Source organism: Peromyscus eremicus, chromosome 1 (assembly GCF_949786415.1).
Source record: "Peromyscus eremicus chromosome 1, PerEre_H2_v1, whole genome shotgun sequence".
Lineage (NCBI taxonomy): Eukaryota > Metazoa > Chordata > Mammalia > Rodentia > Cricetidae > Peromyscus > Peromyscus eremicus.
In genome coordinates, this window is record NC_081416.1 from 164,020,675 (window position 1) to 164,041,292 (window position 20,618).

The 20,618-nt window shown below is 53.7% G+C and overlaps 2 protein-coding genes across 3 annotated transcripts in view; one reads left to right on the plus strand and one right to left on the minus strand.

The window, feature by feature from the left end:
• Positions 1–15,804, minus strand: part of Trpm4 (transient receptor potential cation channel subfamily M member 4) — a 29,022-nt gene extending 13,218 nt beyond the window's left edge. The window contains exons 1-14 of one of the 2 annotated variants that reach the window (XM_059278987.1): positions 15,688–15,804; positions 15,387–15,457; positions 9,826–10,000; positions 9,371–9,551; positions 9,083–9,246; positions 8,730–8,913; positions 5,776–5,837; positions 5,457–5,648; positions 5,248–5,347; positions 2,964–3,076; positions 2,150–2,494; positions 1,884–2,018; positions 1,165–1,294; positions 936–1,081 (exon numbers count right to left, since the gene is read on the minus strand). In XM_059278987.1, the coding sequence (XP_059134970.1) occupies positions 936–1,081; positions 1,165–1,294; positions 1,884–2,018; positions 2,150–2,494; positions 2,964–3,076; positions 5,248–5,347; positions 5,457–5,648; positions 5,776–5,837; positions 8,730–8,913; positions 9,083–9,246; positions 9,371–9,551; positions 9,826–10,000; positions 15,387–15,457; positions 15,688–15,711 (2,022 nt within the window). In that variant the 5' untranslated portion in view covers positions 15,712–15,804. Of the gene's footprint in view, positions 1–935; positions 1,082–1,164; positions 1,295–1,883; positions 2,019–2,149; positions 2,495–2,963; positions 3,077–5,247; positions 5,348–5,456; positions 5,649–5,775; positions 5,838–8,729; positions 8,914–9,082; positions 9,247–9,370; positions 9,552–9,825; positions 10,001–15,386; positions 15,458–15,687 lie in introns of those variants that run through there. The other variant, XM_059278996.1, reaches the window with a different exon arrangement.
• Positions 15,805–16,982: 1,178 nt separating this feature from the next.
• On the plus strand, positions 16,983–20,424 carry Hrc (histidine rich calcium binding protein). Its single transcript, XM_059253448.1, has 6 exons — positions 16,983–19,023; positions 19,103–19,173; positions 19,544–19,612; positions 19,798–19,852; positions 20,199–20,235; positions 20,388–20,424. Exons 1-6 carry the CDS (start codon positions 17,145–17,147, stop codon positions 20,422–20,424), a joined length of 2,148 nt encoding a protein of 715 aa, XP_059109431.1. The 5' UTR covers positions 16,983–17,144.
• Positions 20,425–20,618: the final 194 nt, after the last annotated feature.

Here is a 20,618-nt window from a genome sequence, read left to right on the forward strand (position 1 = left end):
TATCAAGCACCTTGCAGGGACCAGATCACTTAACCCCAGAGGAGGAGTATTTTCTCCTTTTCATACACAAGATTGTTCAAAAACAGAGAAAAACAATCAGTAATCAGCAGAGCTGGAATCCATGAAGTTCACCATTGCTGAATGCAGGGGACTCTGGGTAATCGTCTGAAATGCCAGCTAAAATCATCTCAATAGGCAATAGCAGGACCTCTTGTTGGGATAAACCAGACTTCCTGTTAGAGGAAACTGGACTTCCTGTTGTGTGGACGGAACTTCACTGAGTGTGGGAATGTCTGAGCTCCCTTCAGATTTCAATTCATGATATTGGTAGTTTTCACAATGTTAGAGCGTCAGGAGTGGAGAGAGTGTGGGGAGTGAACAGGCTTTCCCACAGGGAAGGGTTTCCTAAACCAAAGCTTGTCTCCGACAGGGAGTCATTAACTGTGGAGGAGCAGAGCTGCAAACAGTGTCAAGTGGGGAGAGTTTCCTGCTGAGTGGCCGCATTTTCTTTGGGAGGAGTGTGGGATTGCCTGTGGGAACGAGAAGGGCTTCCTGTATGAGAAACGGGGCTTCCTGTCAGCAACAATACCGCCTGGGGGCAAAAGTTACAGATGGTAGGTCTTGCTGTGGTGGCAGGTAGGGTCTTCTTGTGGAAAAACAGACCTCATGAGAGTGAAGGACGTTCTCTAATCCCGTGGTTCTCAACCTTCCTAACGCTGCGACCCTTTAATGCAGTTCCTCATGTTGTGGTGACCTCCAAATAAAATTATTTCCGTTGCTACTTCATAACTACAAACTTGCTAATGTTATAAATCTTAATGTAAACATTGTAATGTAAACATGTGGCATCTATGAAAGAGTTGTTCGACTCCCAAAGGGGTGGCGACCCACAGGCTGAGAACCACTGGGACAAGTTGTCTGAGTCACATGCTCACCTGTACCCCATCCTGGGCAAAGAACGAACGGGCATCAGCCTGCATGGCAAGCTGCAGGCAGGTGGCCTCTCCCCACAGGGGACAGCGGCGGAGAAGCAGGCGCGCGGCTCGGTCCTCACTGTTGTGGTAACACTCTCCAAAGAGGTCTGGGGACGAGGGTCCGGGTGAGGACGCATGCAAAGAGTGGAGAGGCGCCCGTGCACACCCGCAGTGCCCTTCCCCAACACACCCACACTCATGCTCTCAAACTTGGCTGCCAGGTCTTTCCGCCGGGCTGCCTCCTCGGCCTCCCACTCCAGACGAGCCATCACCCGGAGAAGGAGACACGCCCCAAGGGCAGAGGCCACTGAGTTGGAGCCCTGGAGAGACAGGAAGAGGCCAAGGGTTCACCCAGACGAGCCGTTAACAGGGTCGCTGGCCTCACACTCAAACACACAGAGTAGCTGAGTGGTGATTGGGAGCACTGGAGGGCTGGGGAAGACAGTCCTGGAAGTAGACAACGGTTGTACACAACGTTATCACTGTTCTCAAAAAAGTTCAGAGTGTGTATGGGGTGTGTCACATGTACCATTCACGAGGTTGAGGCAGGAGACTCACAGGGTCCAGGCCAGCCTGGGCTACACAGGAAGACACCGTCTCAGAAGACAAAACTAGGGGCAGGGATGGCAGTACCCACTGGTAGGGTGCCTGCCTAGCATGCACAGAGCCTTGGGTTTGATTCCCAACACCACATGAACCAGGGATAGCGGTACATGTTCAAGATGACCCTTGGCTAATATCAAGTTCAAGGCCAGCCTAGGCTATTCACGACCCTGCAGCGAACCAAACAACAGAAAAGGGGAAGAGTGCAGGCTGGGTGAGGTCAGAGGTCAGAGCAGCCTAAGGGAGCTTGGGTGCCTGTAAGTGCAGAGGCCAAGGTGAGGATCCAGAATGAGGATCAGCACTTACCTTCTCCCAGAAATAAATGGCCATCTGGGCTCGGTTCAACAACAAAGCCCAAATAAGCAGGTCACTCCAGGGTGCTTGTTCAAAGCTGGCACCCGCTGGAGGTTGCATGGAGGCCCAATCCAAAAGCAGTTGAGCCTGAAAGCAAAGAGAAGCAAAACCTGGCCCCACCCCTGGGCTTGCCACACCCTCTCAGACACTGCCCTTCCCCATCGTACTACACCCTCTTTCCGAAGCCCTGTCCCACCGTGAGCCTTGATGGTCCTTACATTCTCTCTGCAGTCCTGGCCCAGCTGGGAGTCTCGGGTATTCCTGGCCGGGTACCTCGGTGCGCATGTTTCTCCCAACAGTGTCCTCAGAACTTGCCCCACATTAGGAGGTCGGGGCTCCTCGGCCCCGTCTTTTGCAGGTGGGGCTCTGCCGCTGCCACCATGTGACGCCTGGTCCAGAAGACTGCGGATGAGTGAGTTAGGGGACACCGCACTGTAGAGCTGGGCCAGGCGCAGGGGGGTCAGGAAGTGTCCCAGGCTAAGGCCGTGGGAAATGAGCAAGCGCACAAACTCAGGCCGGTCATTCAGCAGAGCATCCATGAGAGAGGCCTCCAGGTGGAAAGACTGTGAGGGGAAGGGATGAGACCATGACAAACCAATACAGACCTGTGAACTCAGGGGCCGAGGACAAGAGATCCAGGCACAGTGCCGCAGCGAAGTAACTGGTGAATGGATGGACGGGTGAGTAAGGGAGGGATGGGCTGATGGATGGGCAGATGAAAGGATCCATGGGTGGATGGATATATGGAGTAGGTTGGTGGGTGGAGGGTGGGAGTGGGTGAGTAAATTAAGTTATTGGTGGGTGGGTGGACGGACAGCATGAGTGGGTGGATAACGAAGGTGATGGATGATGGTTGGGTACAAAGGGAGACAAGGGACAAGCCAGGGACAGAGGAACACCAGAGGTGAGTGGACAGTTGGGGGAAGGCTGGACAGATCCCAGTGGAAGGCAGGACCAGGTGAACAAGAAGTCAGCCAGGAAGGAAAGTGAGGCCGGCTGCAGGGTCTTCAGCCCCTGGCCCGGACTCCTCACCCGCCACTGGATGTCCCCGCGGAAAAGTTCACTTTGAGCAATGTCCACACGGTTCCAAGCCACAGCCAAACGCAGCTCATCCAGGTACGCTGAGGCCTCAGAGCTCCCACAGGCTGGAAGGATGAGAGGGGTAGGCGGCGTCTCAGGGGAAAGATGGGAACATCCGGCGGATGTCCACTTTGGTGTTCCTTCATCTATAAAACTGGAGTCACAGTGGACCTCTTGACAGCAATGTTAACATTGACAAGAAGTAGTTCCAAATGGTGGCAATCTTCTGCTGTGGGATGTTCTGTATGGCAAATGTGTTGCTCTGATTGGTTGGTAAATAAAACACTGGCCAGTAGTCAGGCAGGAGGAAGTATAGGCGGGACAAGGAGGAGAATAAAGCTGGGAAATGGAAGGCTGAGTCAGAGACACTGCCAGCCGCCACGATGACAAACAGCATGTAAAGATGCCGGTAAGCCACGAGCCACGTGGCAAGGTATAGATTTATAGAAATGGATTAATTTAAGCTGTAAGAACAGCTAGCAAGAAGCCTGCCATGGCCATACAGTTTGTAAGCAATATAAGTCTCTGTGTTTACTTGGTTGGGTCTGAGCGGCTGTGGGACTGGCGGGTGAGAGAGATTTGTCCTGACTGTGGGCCAGGCAGGAAAACTCTAGCTACAATCTTCAGCTTGTCCAGCATTCCCTAAGGTTGATGGCTGGGCCAACAGAGGTCCAAAGGGGGGCAGGACCACACAACTTCCCATATCATTTTGAAAAACAAAAATGTGAGAGTGGACTTACTACCGTTCTGTAATCTCTTGTACTTTTTCCAAAGTATCAAGAGAAAGAAAGCAAACGGTCAATAAGCTCTTGCTGATCCACGGATGGATGGGTGAAGGGATGGGTGGAGATGATGGTGGTGGGTAGGTTGGAAGAGGGATTAGTGAGCAGATGGATGGATGAATGAAGAGTTTGGTGGACCAGTGGATGGATGTCCCCCTAAAAAAATTCCCTGTACCTTAACTTGGCATCATTTAAGGCAAGAGCCTCCCGCCCCTACCCTGCTTGCTCACCCTGTACCACACCATCTTTCTTGAGGTCAAATTACTCAGCAAGGCAAACCCTCAGGATCCACGCATCAATCCCCGAGCCACCATGCCATGCCTCCCATCCAGTCCCCATGGCCACAGCACATTTCAAGTGCCAATGTGACTGCAGTCTCACAGTCTCATCTCTCCTAGCCAGACTGCCCTGCCCACTCACAGGGGCCTCTCCAACATAGGCTGGTCTTGGTGGCCCCCACCCCTGCTTCTCAGGGGAAAGTTCTGGCCTGCAACTCCTCGGCTGGTAGGGTCTGTATCCCTTGCTGTTCTTGACTACAGCTCTCTCTGCCATATATAAACTATTAGGCTCTTATCTCCTCAGAAATATTCCATGCTAGAGACCACATCACACAAACCTAAATCCTCAGCCACAGAAAGCCACTAGCTGAGGAACTAGCACAAGTTACTTTCCTCACTCTGAGCCTCAGCCAGCTGCAGTGGTCACACCAGCCTCTTCAGCCAGCTAGCTTACAACCCACACCCACTAGCACATTTCACAGAGTGGTGAGATTTAAGATGAATGGAAAGATGAATAAGTGGATAGAATTGTTGATGGATGTGTCAATGACTAGTTAAAGGACTGGTGGGTGGTTAATAACTAAAGGTGGATAGATGCATGGGTGAATGTATGGATGGACAAGTGAGTGGGTAGGTAGGTGAATGAGTGAATGCATGGCTAGATGGTTGTATAGATGGACAGAGAGACAGGTAAGCGGATGGGTGAATAGATATATAAGTGGATGGATGAATTAATGGACAAGTGGATGCGTGGATGGGTGGGTGGGTGGATGGATGCATGGATGGATGGATGGATGCATGGATGGATGCATGGATGCATGGATATATGGATGGATGGGGGTAGGTAGGTAGATGGATGGATAAGTGGGTGGTAAATGGGTGGGAGGCTAGATGAAAGACAGATTGGTGAAGGAAAACAGATGGAAGAATGAAGGATGAATGGAGTGGTGGGTAGATGAAGATATGAAGAGATTAATGGACTTATGGATGAGTGGATCCAATAGGGAAGTGGTGTTTGAAAACAGTGAAAGTGTCTGGGGAAAACTGTCCAACATCATCAAGCAGAAACCAAAAGGCAAAGGATGAAACACCAAGGGGTGTGGCCTTAGGCTTAGAGGATGGAGGGAGGAGAGAGGGCCATCAAACATCTGAGGACAGTGTGGGAGCCCATCCTACCGTTCACAAGCGCCCTCAAAACGATAGTCTCAAACTCCTCAGAGCCGTCTTCCGATGAATAGATTGTCAGCAGCTCCTTTCGGGTCATGATCCTCTCTACCTGCAGAACACAGATCTCTAGTCCCCAGCCAAGACCTGTGGTCCCACTACCCTTAGGGCCTGCCAGCCAGGGTGCCCGGCTCTTCCCGCTTGGTTCCACAATGCCATACCTGGGCCTGCAGGACCTCAGGGTCTCCCTTAGGGAAGTATCGCTTAATCCGATCTCGGGCTTCACCTCGCCTCAGTCCCCCACTCCCTGGGGCCAGAGTATCTTCCAGGGTCTCCACCAGGCAGTCTGCAGCACCCCCAGAGCCGGCCACCAAGAGGCAGGGGAGCTGAGCCTGAGTGGCATCCTCTATCCGCTTCAGGAACAAGGGGAGAGCTAGTCACGGTCCAGTCCTCCAGTCCCCGTATCCCTGAGATTCTGGACCAGAGTCCTGGCCCTCAGCTCTCCTCCCACCTCAGACACAGGCATGCAGCTCCAGATACCTTCAGCATCTTCTCATCACCATCGATGAGAAGAAGTAGTACAGGGATGTCAATTCCAGTCCCTGGGAGAAAGGGGAACTTGGTTACCTTCTATCAGTCTTTGCTGGGCATGGGAAAGAATTGCATTTCTCAGCAGTCCCAGGGCAGACAGTGACCTTGGCTCAACCTTGTGGCCAGTACTCATGGAAATTGTCATTCTTCTTATTCTTTAAATAAAAATTTGAAAATTTGACGGGGCGGTGGTAGCGCATGCCTTTAATCCCAGCACTCGGGAGGCAGAGGCAGGAGGATCTCTGTGAGTTCGAGGCCAGCCTGGTCTCCAAAGCGAGTTCCAGCAAAGGCGCAAAGCTACACAGAGAAACCCTGTCTCGAAAAAAAAAAATGTACTACTATTTATTATATTATATTATATTATATTGTATTATATTATATTATATTATATTATATTATATAGTGTTAGGGGGATGGTGCTCACAAATAGGTAGAGGTCAGAGGACAATCCGTGGGAGTCTATTCTCTCCTGATTTGAGGGACATTCTATCCTGGGATAGACAGCAGGTGCCTTTACTTGCTGAGTCACCTCACTGGCCTGGAAACACTGTCATTCTCCGTGAACTTTGAGGTGGGAAGGAGATTTTATGGGTCTTATTACTAATATGTGTTTTGTATGGGGTGTGTGTGTGTGTGTGTGTGTGTGTGTGTGTGTGTGTGTGCATGTGTGTGTGTGTGTGTGTGTGATCATGGAGATGAGAACAGGTGTGCATGTGCCATGGTGTTTGGGTGGAGCTCAGTGGACAAGCTCAGGTCCTCACCTTCTACCCTGTTTTGGAGAAGGGTCTCTTGGTATAGACACCCCTGCACAGTGCATACACCAAGCTAGCTGTCTCCGTCACCCGTCCCGCCATAGGGGAGCTGGGATTGCAGATGTGTGCTGCAGCAGCCAACTTGATATGAACCCCAAGGTCCTCACTCCGGCAGAGCGAGCACTTTCTCTGCCGGTCATTTCCCAGCGTCCTCATCCCACCCCCAGATTTTTTAAGACAAAGTCTCATGCATCCCGGTCTGGCTTCAAACTTATTATGGAACCAAGGACTTCTGACCCTCCTGCATTCCCCTCTTGAGTGCTGGGGATGACATCTCAGCACCAGTGCCAGAAGTCAAGGGCAGTGCCACCTAACTTCAGAAGGGAGGGGGAGCTTGGAACCTGGACTCTTGGCTCCTGAGTCACTCTTATGATTGGCTAACTACTCCAAAGCCCAGCGAGGTGAAGGTTCAAGGAGCAAAGGAAGAAAATACAAATAGACGGACAATCTCAGCATCATACAAATTTCAAGAAAGTCCAACAGTGAAAGCATAAAGGTGATCGGGTGGCGATTCCACCCCCAGCGAAATAAGGCCCGGGGTCTGACGGCCAGGCTTCCACCACCCACCCTGAGCTCTGGGCTGAAGAAATAACACAAGGAAAGGAGGCAGTTCAATTTAAATGTATGTTTTCTTTTCTTGTTGCTGTCGTTGGTTTGGGTTTTAGGGGATAGGATGCCCCTCAAGCCCAGGCTGGCCTCAATCTCATGATCCTCCTGCTTCAGGCTCTTAAGTGCTGGGATCACTGATGTGAGTCACCACATCCAGCTAAAACTATATTCTCTGTTTCTTAAATTAAACTTATTTCATGTGTATACGTGTGTAAGTCAGATGGCAACCTGAAGGAACTGATTCTCCCTTTGCACCATGTGGGTTCCCGGGATTAAATCCCAATCCCCAGGTTTAGCAGCAAGTGCCTTCCACCTGTTGAATTATCTCACTGGCCCCACAATCACACATTCTTGATAAAAGTGAAAACTGCCACAAAGTAATAGAGAGCAATTGTGCTGTTTTGAATAAGCGTGCCCCCACAGGCTCATATATTTTGATGCTTAGTCACCAAGGAGCGGCACTATCTGAGAAGGATTAGGAGGTGTGGTCCTGCTGAAGGAAGAGTGTCACTGGGGTGGGCTTTTCAGGTTGCATGTGCTCAAGCCAGGCCCAGTGTCACTGTCCTTCCTACCACCCGAGGCTCTGGAGGTAGAACTCAGTTTCTTCTCCAGCACCATGTCTGTCTGCATGCTACCATGCTCCCCTCCATGATGATGGTAGACTAGGCTTCTGAAATTGTAAGCAAGCCCCTAATTAAATGCTTTGTTTGTTTGTTTGTTTGTTTACGGTTTTTCCGAGACAGGGTTTCTCTGTGTAACTGGAACTCACTTTGTAGACCAGGCTGACCTCAAACTCACAGAGATCTTTCTGACTCTGCCTCCTGAGTAAATAATTTAAGCTGAAAGAGATTGTTCTTCTTATAAGAATAAAATGTTAGCCGGCCAGTGGTGGCTCATGCCTTTAATTCCAGAACTCGGGAGGCAGAGCCAGGTGGATCTCTGTGAGTTTGAGGCCAGCCTGGGCTACAGAGCGAGATCCAGGACAGGCACCAAAACTACACAGAGAAGCCCTGTCTCAAAAAAAAAAAACACTATATATATATATAGTGTATGTGTGTACATATGTGTCTCTATGTGTATGTGCCTATGAGTGTCATGCCTAAAGAGACCAGAAGAGGAAGCTAGACCCCCTGGAGCTGAAGTTGTGAGCTCCCTAAAGATAGACCCCAGGTCCTTTGTAAGAGCAGCAAGTGCTCTTAACTACTGAGCCATCTCTTCACCCTCCTCTTTCTGTCCATTAAATTAAATTTATTTATTTATTTATTTTTTATTGAGAAAAGGTCTTTTATGTAGCTCCTGGAACTTCCTGTGCCGTCCAGGCTCACAGAGATCTGCCTACCTCTGCCTCCCGAGTCTGGAATTAAAGGTGTGCGCCACCATGCCCAGAATGGACAAGACTCTTAACAGAAAAGCTGCCCAGTCTTGAGAACACCTGGCCAGTGGGGTCCTGTGGGCTGGCTCCTGAACACAAATCCCACTCACCTCCCACTCCAGTCTTCTGCTGAGCCACATAGGACTCAAACCGAAGGCGGAAACGGTTCTCACCGCCCAGGCGGCCATGAGTGCCGTCGTCCACCAAGAAGAAGGCAGAGTAGTTGTAGTCCAGGGGGAACTCAACTCCATCCTCAGGATCACCACGCCATCTGTACCTCGCAGGGAATGAGCCCTGAGGACAATGCCACACAGAGAAGTCTTTAGGAAGGGACAAAATGCTCCCCGACAGACCTGGAGGACCAGACCCTGCCCTCCTCCCTCAGACCCAAGGATCTTCCCCAGCCCTCCTCCCTCAGACCAGCACTCCTGGTCAGGGCCTCTTCTCGGACTCCCATTCCTACCTTAGGGTTGATCAGCATATCTCTGTTCCGGACCACACCCCAGGGGGCTACACCCATGGCAACCACCTTGCTGCCCCCAGTGCTTGCCATCTGGTGATCCCTCACAGCCACACCCACATGGCGGCCTATGCCTGTGTGCAGTCCCCCTGTCACAATCCAGGCCCCTAAGTAAGACAGAGAGGGACATAGTGGAAAAGAGTGAGGCGTGGGAATGGGTGCAATGCCCTCCAACCCGGGCAACAGCAGGGCCAAGGCCCAGGAGCCATGGCCCCCAAGCCCTGTGGTCACCTGTGCTCTGGGCAGCTCGCACCAGCCCACGACGCAGAAGGTCCTGCAGCCAGGTCTGGAGCACGGGGCCCCCCGAACCCCCCAGTACTGACACCACCAAGTTTGGGGCACGAAAGCCCCAAGAGCGGGTGACGAGACTGTACACAGTGGCCGGATCTGTGCGGTCAGACAGCCGGAGGAACTGTGGACACAGGAGGAAGAAACACGTGGGGGACAGAGAGACAGAGACAACAGGGGACAGACCCAGACAGATGAAGACAGAGGCCCAGAGAGTGGGGGGAGACAGAGACCCAGAGAGAGGCAGACAGACAGACAGACTGGGAAGCAGCAAGGACCTAGAGAGAGAGAGGGACAGGCACTTAGAAGCACCCAAGAACAAGGTGGGCCAGCTGGGAGACACATTCAGCCATTGTCCCGGCCCCACCCTCCTGGTGGCCCAGACATGCAGGCCTCACGTTGCTGGGCCTTCTGCCAGAATACATGAAGTCCAGGTCGCCGAAGGCATCCGTGGGCTTCTCGGTAGTGTGCTCATCACTGCTCCACTCCGAAACTACAGCTGCCCCAAAGGCATCCTCCACGGCCACGGACGGGTGGACATCCCGAGGTCTCCCACACTGGCACAAGGTCCCTCTGGGGGCATGAGGGTGGAGCGTGAATCCTGGGTGTCCCCACTGACTCCATCCTGTACAAATGTCCATATCCTGTCCACGTGGACCCTGCATCCCCGGAGACAGAGGCCACAGCAAACCCAGTTCTGGCTTTGACTACCGCGGAAGTGACTGAGGCAAAGACCCCTAGAGCCATGCTTCATCCCAAATAAGCCAGGGCAAGGAGACTGGCCTGCAGGATCAGAACCAAGAATGGCAGACGACCACTGACAGGTACCCCAAAAGATGACATACACTATGAAACTGAAATTTTAAAACAGAAAAAAAAATTGTAAAGATTCAACAACAAAAAGCTGGGTGTGGTGGTTAATGCCTTGAATCTCAGCACTCACTCAGGTAGGTACATTTCTGTGAGTTCGAACCAGCCTGGTCTACAGAGCGAGTTCCAGGACAGCCAGGACTACACAGAGAAACTCTGTCTCAAAAACAAAACAAAACAAAACAAAAAAATGATTCAAAGTTTGGGTACCAGAGGATGAAGCCATTGTGCGGGTTGGGGCAAGCATCTCCACCTCTCTGAGACCAAATTTCCTCCTCCAATACAAGATAGTAAAAGCTCCTAGGAACTCAGAGAAAACCAGGAAGTGTTTCCTGAAGTGAGACTAGCAACCAGCCCTGGCTGGAGACCGTGAACTCTAAACAGAGCTTTAAATGGCCTAGAATTACAGAGTAGGAAAGTCAAGACTTTTCCAGTGTTCCCTGACTGCAAGGGGGGTGCCCTGCCGGTGCTGGCCTGGCATCGCTTCAGCCATCCCCAGGCTTGCTCCCTCAGGCAGAAAGGCAGGAGCAGGCAGCTGAGCCCAGGCAGTGATGGCTTGATTCACTGGTCAGCATAGCCCAGTACAGTCCTCCCCTGCCTCTTTCCTTCTCGTTCTGAGAAACAGGCAGCAGATGATGGTTTCCATTTCTGGTCTCCTAGATACACTGTTTTCCCCTCTAAATAAGGCCACCGTGGGCTGGAGAGACGGCTCGGGGATTAAGAATGCATGCAGAGGCCCAAGTTGGGTTCCGATCCCCACATGGCAACTCACAACCATCTGTAACTCCAATCCCAGGGGATCCTGGCCGTCTCAGGCACCATACAGGCACACGGCAGGCAAACACAAATAAAAATCATAAATATACAAGTGTCCCTTGTACTAAGCTAAATTGTCGCCTTAGTTTCCAAAAGCAAGGAGTAGGGACTGGGGGAAAACATAGCTAAGTCTCCTTGGCCCTAACTCTAAAAGGAATTCAAACAGTGGGGCTCACCTGCAGTTTCAGAAGTTAAGTGAGCTGCTGACTCAGGAGTGGGACTTTTCAAGGCTGGCTTCAAACTTACTATACCCAAAGCTGATCACAAATTATTTCTTCTCATATATTTATTTATTTCTGATCCTCCTGCCTCAGCCTCGAGAGTTCTGGGATTACAGGTGTGCACTACCATAGCAGGCTTATTTTAGTGCAGAGGACGGAGCCCAGGGTTGAGGGCATGCTAGGCAAACATTCTAACTGAGCCAAAGCCCCAAGAGGGCTTGGGGCTGGTTTATCTTAATTTTTTTTTCTTTCTTTTTCGAGACAGGGTTTCTCTGTCCTGAAACTCACTCTGTAGACCAGGCTGGCCTCGAACTCACAGAGATCTGCCTCTGTGTCCTGAGTGCTGGGATTAAAGACGTGCACCACCACCTCCTGGTATCTAAAATGTTTTTCTATTTTCTCCGTGTGAATATTTGCCTCCATGTGTCAGTGCCCACATACATGCGTGGTGTCTGTGGAGGCTGGAAGAGGGTGTTGGATCCCCAGGACTGGAGTTAGAGATGGCTGTGAGGCATCATGTGGGTGCTGGGAACTGAACTCAAGTCCTCTGCAAGAGCAGCCAGTGCTCCTAACCACTGTGCCATCTCTCCAGCCCCCATCCCTTGATTTTTGAGAGTCCAAGTTGGTCTAAAACTAGCTTTATAGCCCAGGCCGACCCTGAACTTCTGATGCTCCTGCTCCACCTCCTGAGTGCTGAGAACACCAGCGCACCTTAAGCACCCACTGTAAGGACCGGTTTTACAGATGTGCTGATGCAGGCCGTGCTAGCAGGTCATGCACAGGATGCACATCAGGTCTACGGCCTGTTGTCTTCCCGTAGCCGCAATAAAGGACACAACCTCCTCCTTCTCTAATGCCAAGGAACCCTGGTATGCCTCAGTTTCCCCCACTTGATCCAATCACCCATTTGGACCTCATTCTTGGGCCTCCCCCTTGTTCCCTCTACTCTTCTAGTCAAAATGTCGACATGGAACATTCTGGAGCACCTAGCCCCAAGGGGTCTATTGTCTACATGGGACTCCTTATAACCTAATTTAACAAGTCAAAATAAACTCAGGAGAGAAAGTGCTTCCCTTGAGAGCATGAGGACCTGAATTCTGACCTTAGGACCCATAAACACGGGTGTGATGGTGAACAGTTGTTAGCCCAGTGTTGGGGAGGAGGACACAGGAGGCTCCCTGGGGCTCACTGGCCGGCCGGCCTAGCCAGGTCACCCCAAGCTAGTGAAAGACACTGTCTCAATAAACACGGTAGATGGTGTGTGAGGACCACCACCCGAGGTTGTCCTCCAGCCCCTGGACCCACGTGCACACATTTGTACCTGCGCTGGGGAGCACACAGAAAGTAACATCCAAGGAAAACTCAGTCTCTCTCCACAGTTCACACCTCAGGGTTCCGTCACCATTACTGTCTCCATTCTCAACACGGACAGTGAGCACTTTCACCCCAGGAGAAAGTTCTGGTCACCCGGCGCTGGCAACGTTTCCTGTGCCTGCCTGCCCCCTGACATCTTGCTCTGTGTGGCTGTGAGGCACAATGGTGCTATTCAGGTGTCGTCTCACCGTCAGAAGGTGGCTGGCTACCATGGAATGCACCCACTCTGGAAGCCTTGGCCTGATCCTCCCTCTCCCCAAAGCCCAAGCGCCATGGTGGCTCCCTCTTCCCTTTGCTGCCCTCAGAGCACCTAAAAACCATGCTCTCCTGGCTGTCCCAAGGCCGGCAGGAGCCAAGAGAGAAAGTTAAGAAGCTTCCGGGAAGGAGGTGGACAGCGGTGGCTAGCAGTCAGAGATGGGACGGGCGGGTAGGTGGGCGTTTCGTTCTTTATCTTTTTGTGTGAGCATTTGCCTGCATGTCTGTCTGTCTGGATACCACGTGTGTGCAGGGCCTGTGGAAGCCAGAGGAGGAAGTCAGATCCCCAGGAACTGGAGTTACAGATGTTTGTGAGCCGCCCTGCGGGTGCTGGGAACTGAGCAACCAGGGCTCTAAACCACTGAACCAGCCCCTCCCTGCTTTTTTTTTTTTTTTTTTTTTTTTTTGATAAGGTCTGCTTCTGTAGCCCAGGTTGACCCAGACCTTCAGTGATGTCCCTGACTCAGTCTCCTGAGTGCTAGAATGACAGGCGTGGACAGACACGGGGGGGGGGGGGGGGGGGTGTATTTGGGGTTTGGGTTTTGGTCCTGGGAATGGAACCCAAAACGTGCTAAGCACATGTGCTTCACTGAACTTCAGCCTAAGCCGGGACACAGATGTTTAAACTTTTCCGTGCAAGAAGGAGGGAGGACAAGAAAGGGAGGGGGAGAGAAAGCTGGCCGGGGAGTGGCCTTTGCAGTTCCCTCTTCTGCTTCCACGGTTCCAGTTCCCACCCATAGCGGGGAGCTCTAGACCCCAGTGTGAGCCTCAGCCTTCTGCTAAGTACCAGTTGGGTCCTCACCCTCCCCACCCCGCTTCCCAAGGCCCATCGTGTACCCAGACACAGGGGCTGCACTCATCGTCCGTTTTCAAACCTGCTTGTTCTCCTGTGACGACTGTGTCCCCCTGTACTCCAGTCTCCAGATGGCATGTCCAGGAGCCACCCGCCCATCAGCCCTGGCCCCCAGTGTCCACTCTCAGCTTCCCGACCTCCTATCCATCCTCACACAGTTCTCAGCCCCAAAAGCCCCACACTCGGGTGGCCTCTGAGTGCCCAGGAGGTCTGGCACCAGCCTCCTCACCCATGACAATGTTCTTTACACCCTGAACTCTGCTCTGTCTTCAAGTCACATCGGGCTGTCGTTAGGGAGGACTTCGAACACGCAGTTCCAAGGCCCAGGGCCACCTCCAAGCACCACACTGCAACATCTCCTCAATGACACCTGTACCCATCAGCTCCCAGCTCCCACTGACTTCTGTCACCCTGTCTGTTCCTTTGCCATCAGTAAACCAGTCTGTGTGTTTGTTTACACATTTTCCCATCCCACCATGGTGGGACAACAGGCCCCTGAAAAAGGTACACTAAGGAAAAGAGATGACTACCCCAGGCCAAAAGCCCACCCTGAGAGAAGATTTAAAGCTGGACCCAGGGGGCTGGAGAGATGGCTCAGAGGTTAAGAGCACCTACTGCTCTTCCAGAGGTCCTGAGTTCAATTCCCAGCACACACATGGAGGCTCACGACCATCTGTAATGAGATCTGGTGCCCTCTTTCGGATACATAATAAATAAATAAATCTTTAAAAAAAAAAAAAGCTGGCCCCATCGAGGGAGGCCACAGATGAAGCTGGGAGGCCCTACGGGGCTCGCTTGTGTCCCCTGCCACCCACAGCACAGCACGCGGTGGTAATTGCCCTCTTCTCATGGGAGTTGTGGATATTTCCGGGTGTTTATTAGATGGTGGGCAGAGTTCCAGAACCGTCCCAAAGTGACCTTGTTTAGTTTGCACAGCAACCTCAGGAGGGAGGAGCTGCTCTGTGCCCAGGTGACAAGCGTGGCCCAAGAAGGGAATTACTCTCCCAAAGCTGCAGAGCTCTGTTCGGCTGGCATGGCTATGCTCGCCTATGCTCGCCTATGCTCGCCGGGCCAGCATGAGTCGAGGGATGACACAGAGAGCCAAAGCAGACAGAGACAAAGTGACACAAAGAGGGACACATGGACGAGACACAAAGATACGGAATGGATCCCTGAAGCGTCTACACGCTTCCCCACCCCCCGGCTAGGGGGAGAATGCAGAATCCGAGGTGTGCCCTAGGCAGAGTGGCCCAAAACGAGGGCAGGGAAGGGTCTGTCTGAGGTGGAGGCGGGAAATGGTCTCGGTGGGCGGGGCCTGCCTGTGGTGGGCGGGGTCTGTCTTGCTGGGCAGAGAAGGGTCTGTCTGAGGTGGTCTCGGTGGGCGGGGCCTGCCTTGGTGGGCGGGGCCTGTCTGTGGTGGGTGGGGTCTGTCTGTCTTGCGGGGCAGAGAAGGGTCTGTCTGTGGTGGGCAGGCCTTGTCTGCGTTGTCCGGTCTGTGGGGACGGAGCCTGTCTGCAGCGGGCAGGGCCCCCGAACCTTGCTGCCGGGTCAGCAGCCCCGAACTGCTCACCCCGAATCATCGCAGAGGTCCACTATGAACGTCGTGCACACTTTCTTCCTGAAGATCTTAGGGATCCAGCTCTGAGAACCGGAACAAGAAGGGCAGGGCGAGGACCCGGGTCAGACCCACGGGATGCGAAGACAGCCCCGCGCGCCCCGGGGACACCTCCCGCAGGCTCAGCCGGGACCCCGAGCCCCTCCTCGGCCTGGGAACTCCTGGCCCAGCGCCCGCCGCATCCCACCCGTCCCGGCGGGGCTGGCGCCGCCCCTGGAACCCGCTCGCTCACACCCAGCCCCGCGCTGTGCGATACCTGCTCCTTCTCCAGCCCCACCATGCTGCCGCCGCAGCCCCTCGGGCTCCGTGTATTTCCTCCCAGCAGCCGACCCGCCCGACCAAACCGGATCCGCAACTTCGCAGCCTAGCCCGGGGCGGGGAGCCCTGGGGAACACGTCACGGGAGGCGGGAAGAGGGCGGTCTGCGAGGCGGAGGAGGGACCGACTGGGCTGCCTAGACGGGGGTGGGGTCGGGCAGGGGGACCAAAGACCTGGACTCGGAGGACACAGCGAGCAGAGGAAGGAAAGAGACAGAGCGGGCCGTGGGAGAAACACAGACTCAGGGGACAGAGACTGCGAGAAAGATCCAGAGAGAGAGAGACAGAAACTAAGAGAAGGACCCAGAGAAAGAAAGGGGTGCAGAGACCGAGAGAGAGAGACCCAGAGAGGTGGGGTGGGGAGGGAGGCAGAGACCCAGAGAGAGGAGGACAGAGATAGACAGAAAGATAGAAACGCAAAGAGAGAGAGGGTAGAGGATAGAGCCTCAGAACCAGAGACAGAGGGACAGGCCAGGAGAGAGGCGGACAGGCACAGTGAGAGTTGGAGAGTCGGGGGGTTAGAATCCTAAGAAAGAACAGGGACCCTCAGAACAGTGACTGTAATGGGGATGGGGGAGCTTGATTCATAAAGGACAAACCCCAAAGAGCATGGGTATGTTGACAAGTGTGGCATGGCCCTCTGAGAAGGGTGACACCTGTCTCTTGCCAAGTCCCTCCGGTGGGGACAGCTGGGGCCTCGTAACCTGAGCCCCCAGCACCCTCCCCTGCTGTATTTATAGCTCTGGCCTGGTCCCCTGCCCCCAGAGCTGAGTTCCAGGGACAGGAGGTCATGGGGTGTTGGGGACAGCACTCCTTTACTCTCTTCCACAGCCTCGGCATGTCACCCACTCTCACACCAAACGTCCCACCCTGGCTGCACATTCTCACTAGTGTACCCCCAGTTCTTGCATGGCAGGTCCCTTGGCTCCATATTTACTCCTCATTTCACAGTGCCCCAGGCTCTTCCAGCATAGCTTTCTAAAAGTCTAGCCTTTGTCTGAAAGTTGCCAAACTTGGGCTTTGGGGCAGTCCAAAGACAAGTCCCTGCCCCCTCCTGGCCATGAAGACCCCTCCGCCACCCAGTCCTGAGCCAGAGGAGCAGGAGGGGAGGGGCAGGCAGGGAGTGACCAGAATAACTTAGGCTGAGGATAAATTTAGCCACAAGAGGGGAGGGGACAGACCCCATTGGCCCAGCAGTGGGAAGGGAGGTCTGGAACCAGGGTCACGGGCCTCAAAGGGGACATCCTCAGAGAGGCATCCAAGACCTGAGGAGGATAGACAAGAAGAGAGTGGGAGAGATACCACCACCCAAGAAAGACAACCTCAAAGTCAGGACAGAAAAGGCGCAAGGACCCATCAGAGGCAGCTGAAGCCAGGCTCAACCGCTGAACGTCCCCATGGGCTTTCAGGGGCCATGGTTGTATACTTGTCTCCTTTGGGCCACAGTAGCCAGCCTGCTGGTCCCTCCAGTGGTGACCCAGGAGCTGAGAGGGGCTGGGCTAGGCCTCGGCAACTGGAACAACAATGCAGGCATCCCTGGGTCTTCAGAGGACATGTCAGCTGAGTTTGGCCACCACATCCACAGCCATGGGGGCCATCGAGATGAGAAGGATAGAGATCACAGGCAAGAGGATGAAGATTTCTCCAGGGAATATGGCCACCAGCTCCAAGACCACAGGTACCCTGGTCACGAGGTTGGAGAGGAGAATGTCTCTGAAGAGGTCTTTAGAGGGCATGTTAGACAGGCCCATGGGCATGACAATGAAGATTTGGGGGACTCAGCAGAGTCTGAGAACCACTTCCCCAGACAGAGGAGTCACAGCCTTGACGATGAAGATGAGGATAACATTTTCTCCAGTGAGAATCACCATCACATCGCCAGCCATGTTCACCACGGCCATGGAGGGGCAGATGATGATGGAGAGCAGGAGGAGGGGGTAGGAGTGGAGGAGGACTCCTCTGAGGATAAGCACCAGGCCCATGGTCACCACAGCTACTCAAAGGAAGGAGATGAAGTGGGTTCAGATGAACACCATCATGCCCACAGCCACAGACATGGAGGCCACAAAGATGGAGATGAAGATGTTGACTCCAGTGAATCTGGACACCAGGCCCAGGGCCACCAAGGCCACAAAGATGAAGAAGACGAAGAAGAGGATGATAATGACGACTCCACTGAGCGTGGGCACCAGACCCAAGGCCACAGAAAGGAAGAAGATGATGAGTCAGATGAAGACCATTATCACATCTCCAGGCATGGACACCGAGGCCATGATGATGATGATGATGATGATGATGACTCCACTGAGCGTGGGTACCAGACCCAAGGCCACAGAAAGGAAGAAGATGAGGATGAGTCAGATGAAGACCATTATCACATCTCCAGGCATGGACACCGAGGCCATGATGATAATGATGATGATGATGATGGCGGCTCCACTGAGCATGGGCACCAGACCCACAGACACAGAGGTGAGGAGAAGGAAGAAGATGAGGATGACTCAGATGAAGACTACCATCGTGTCCCCAGCCATGGCCATCAAAGTCACCAAGATGAGGAAGAGGAAGATGAGGCTGTATCCACTGAACATTGGCACCAGTCTCCCAGACATACTCACCGTAGTCTCGGAAGTGAGAGTCAAGAAGAGGAGGTAACAGTCAAGTTCAGCCACCAACCCCAAGGCCACAAGTCTGACGAGGAGGAGGACTTCCCAGAAGAATATATGACAGAAGTCCCTGGCCATCACCACCACAGAGTCTCCAGGGAGGGAGACGAGGACATTTCTGCTGAGTTAGGCCACAAGGACCCCAGCCACAGGCCACAAGATCAAGATGAACAGACTAGCCAGGGTCACAGAGAGTCTGTCCAAGGTGACATTGGCCATCAGCCCCTGCAGCCCACAGGGGCTGGTTCTGAAGAATCAAAGAAGGAAGTTGACCATAACTCTCAAGAGGGCGATGAAGACTCAGGGCAGAGCAAAGGAGCCCACAGCGAGGAGGAGGACGAGGAGGACGAGGACGAGGAGGGTCATGGCCTCCCCATGAGCCAGGAAGATGAGGAAGAGGAAGAAAAAGATGAGAAAGAGAGCAGAGAAGACAGAGCTGAGGTTCAGACTCCCCTGAGCCATCACAGAAAGCAGGAGGAGGAGTCTGAGGAGGAGGAGGAGGAGATCTTGGAAGAAAATCTGCTACCGTTCACCATCATCCCAAACCCCCTGGCTGGGAGGGAGGTGGCCAGAGAAGGCTCCAGTGAGGAGGAGAGCCGTGAGGTCACAGGTAGGTGAGCTGGCTGTGTGGGAGTGGAGAAGGCGGAGTTAGCCCACTGGTCAGTCACTGTTGCCTCCTGTCCCCACAGGTCAGCACGATGCCCAGGAGTACGAGAACTACCAGCCAGGGTCCCTGTGTGGCTACTGTTCTTTCTGCAATGTAGGTCCCTAGCCCGGATCTGCCCGGCACGCCCTGGGGTGCCGGTGGGAGGCCCCTGAACCTGGGAGTGAGGGGAGACAAAAACAAACGCTCCAGAACAAGCTGGAGACCAGAAGCTGGGGTAGCGAGGCTGTGGCGATAAGCATTTACGGCCTCCGATGAGGATCAGCCCCCCAGGTCCACAACCACTCACAGGTCCTGCCCTCAGTGAGTGGGTGGACCACTTGGGGTTATCTTGAGATAGGAAACCAGGGAGGGTGGTTGAGGAGCCACCTGGAGAGGAGGGACTCTGAGTTCAGACAGGGAAGTGACCATCTCCTGAGGGATTCTGGGCTGGGGGCGCCTCTAACCAGGCTCTTCCTGTCCCCAGAGATGTACTGAATGTGAGAGCTGTCACTGTGATGAGGAGAACCTGGGGGAACACTGTGACCAGTGTCAGGTGAGGCCTTCCCAGAGACTCAGCTCAGGCACCAAGATGGCTGGACCACTAGAGCCCCCAAGCCACGATCCTGGCCTTACTGCGCTCCATGCCTCCTTCCTATATGAGCATTCGGACCCTCTACCCAGCCTCAGGCCCCGGGTGGTCCCAACTCAGCTCCCTGACCAGACCCTCTCTGTCCTCAGCACTGCCAGTTCTGCTACCTCTGCCCACTGGTCTGTGAAACGCTCTGCACTCCAGGTGAGCAGCGAAGGGGGAGGGGCGGACACCCACAGAGGGGCAAGGCCCAGCCAAGTGAACCCCAGTGGGGTTGGAGCCAGCCTGAGCTGTGAACCGGGAAAGCTGTGGCTGAATGGTAGGGTGGGGTGGGGGTGTGGCCATGGCAAAGGTCATGTGTGCAGAATCTGGCCTGAAACGAAGATGGAGCCAATGTTGAAGGGTACTCCTAGAAGTAAGTGTGGGACCAGGGGAAATAGAAACTAAGGGTGGGAAAGCTGGAGACCTAGAGGGTGCGAAGCAAGCAGGAATCAGAACGGTGAGAGTTCCCCCACCACCCACTATGCCTCTTCTCGCTGCTCCCTCACAGGAAGCTACATCGACTATTTCTCCTCCTCCCTGTATCAGTAAGTGTGGGGGCTGGGCTGGGGATGCGCAGTTCAGACTGTTGGGAGAAGGGCTGGCTCGCTGTGAATCAGAGAGCTGTCCTGGGACTCCGTGGTCTCCTCTGTGAAATGGGCAGGGTCATGACGGCTAACCTTTGTGTCCTCCTGTCTAGAGCCCTGGCTGACATGCTGGAGACTCCGGAGCCCTGACCTGGCCACAGCTGTCCCAGATGCACCTCCCCTGGCCGGCCCACCTGACAGGAGCTCTGAATAAACAATGCTCCTGGAAACATCAGTGTCCCGAGTGAGATGTGTCCTGCGGGGAGTGGGGGGCGGCAGGCATCAGCCTGCCCTAGAAGTCCTGAAACAGCAGGGCCTCGACTCCTTGATTCTGGAGGTGTTGG

Coding starts and splice junctions, on each gene's coding strand:
- Hrc (XM_059253448.1), top strand. CDS start 17,145: ATGGGCTTTCAGGGGCCATGGTTGTATACTTGTCTCCTTTGGGCCACA. Junction 19,853..20,198: donor TGAAACGCTCTGCACTCCAG/GTGAGCAGCGAA, acceptor GCTCCCTCACAG/GAAGCTACATCGACTATTTC. Junction 20,236..20,387: donor TTCTCCTCCTCCCTGTATCA/GTAAGTGTGGGG, acceptor CCTCCTGTCTAG/AGCCCTGGCTGACATGCTGG.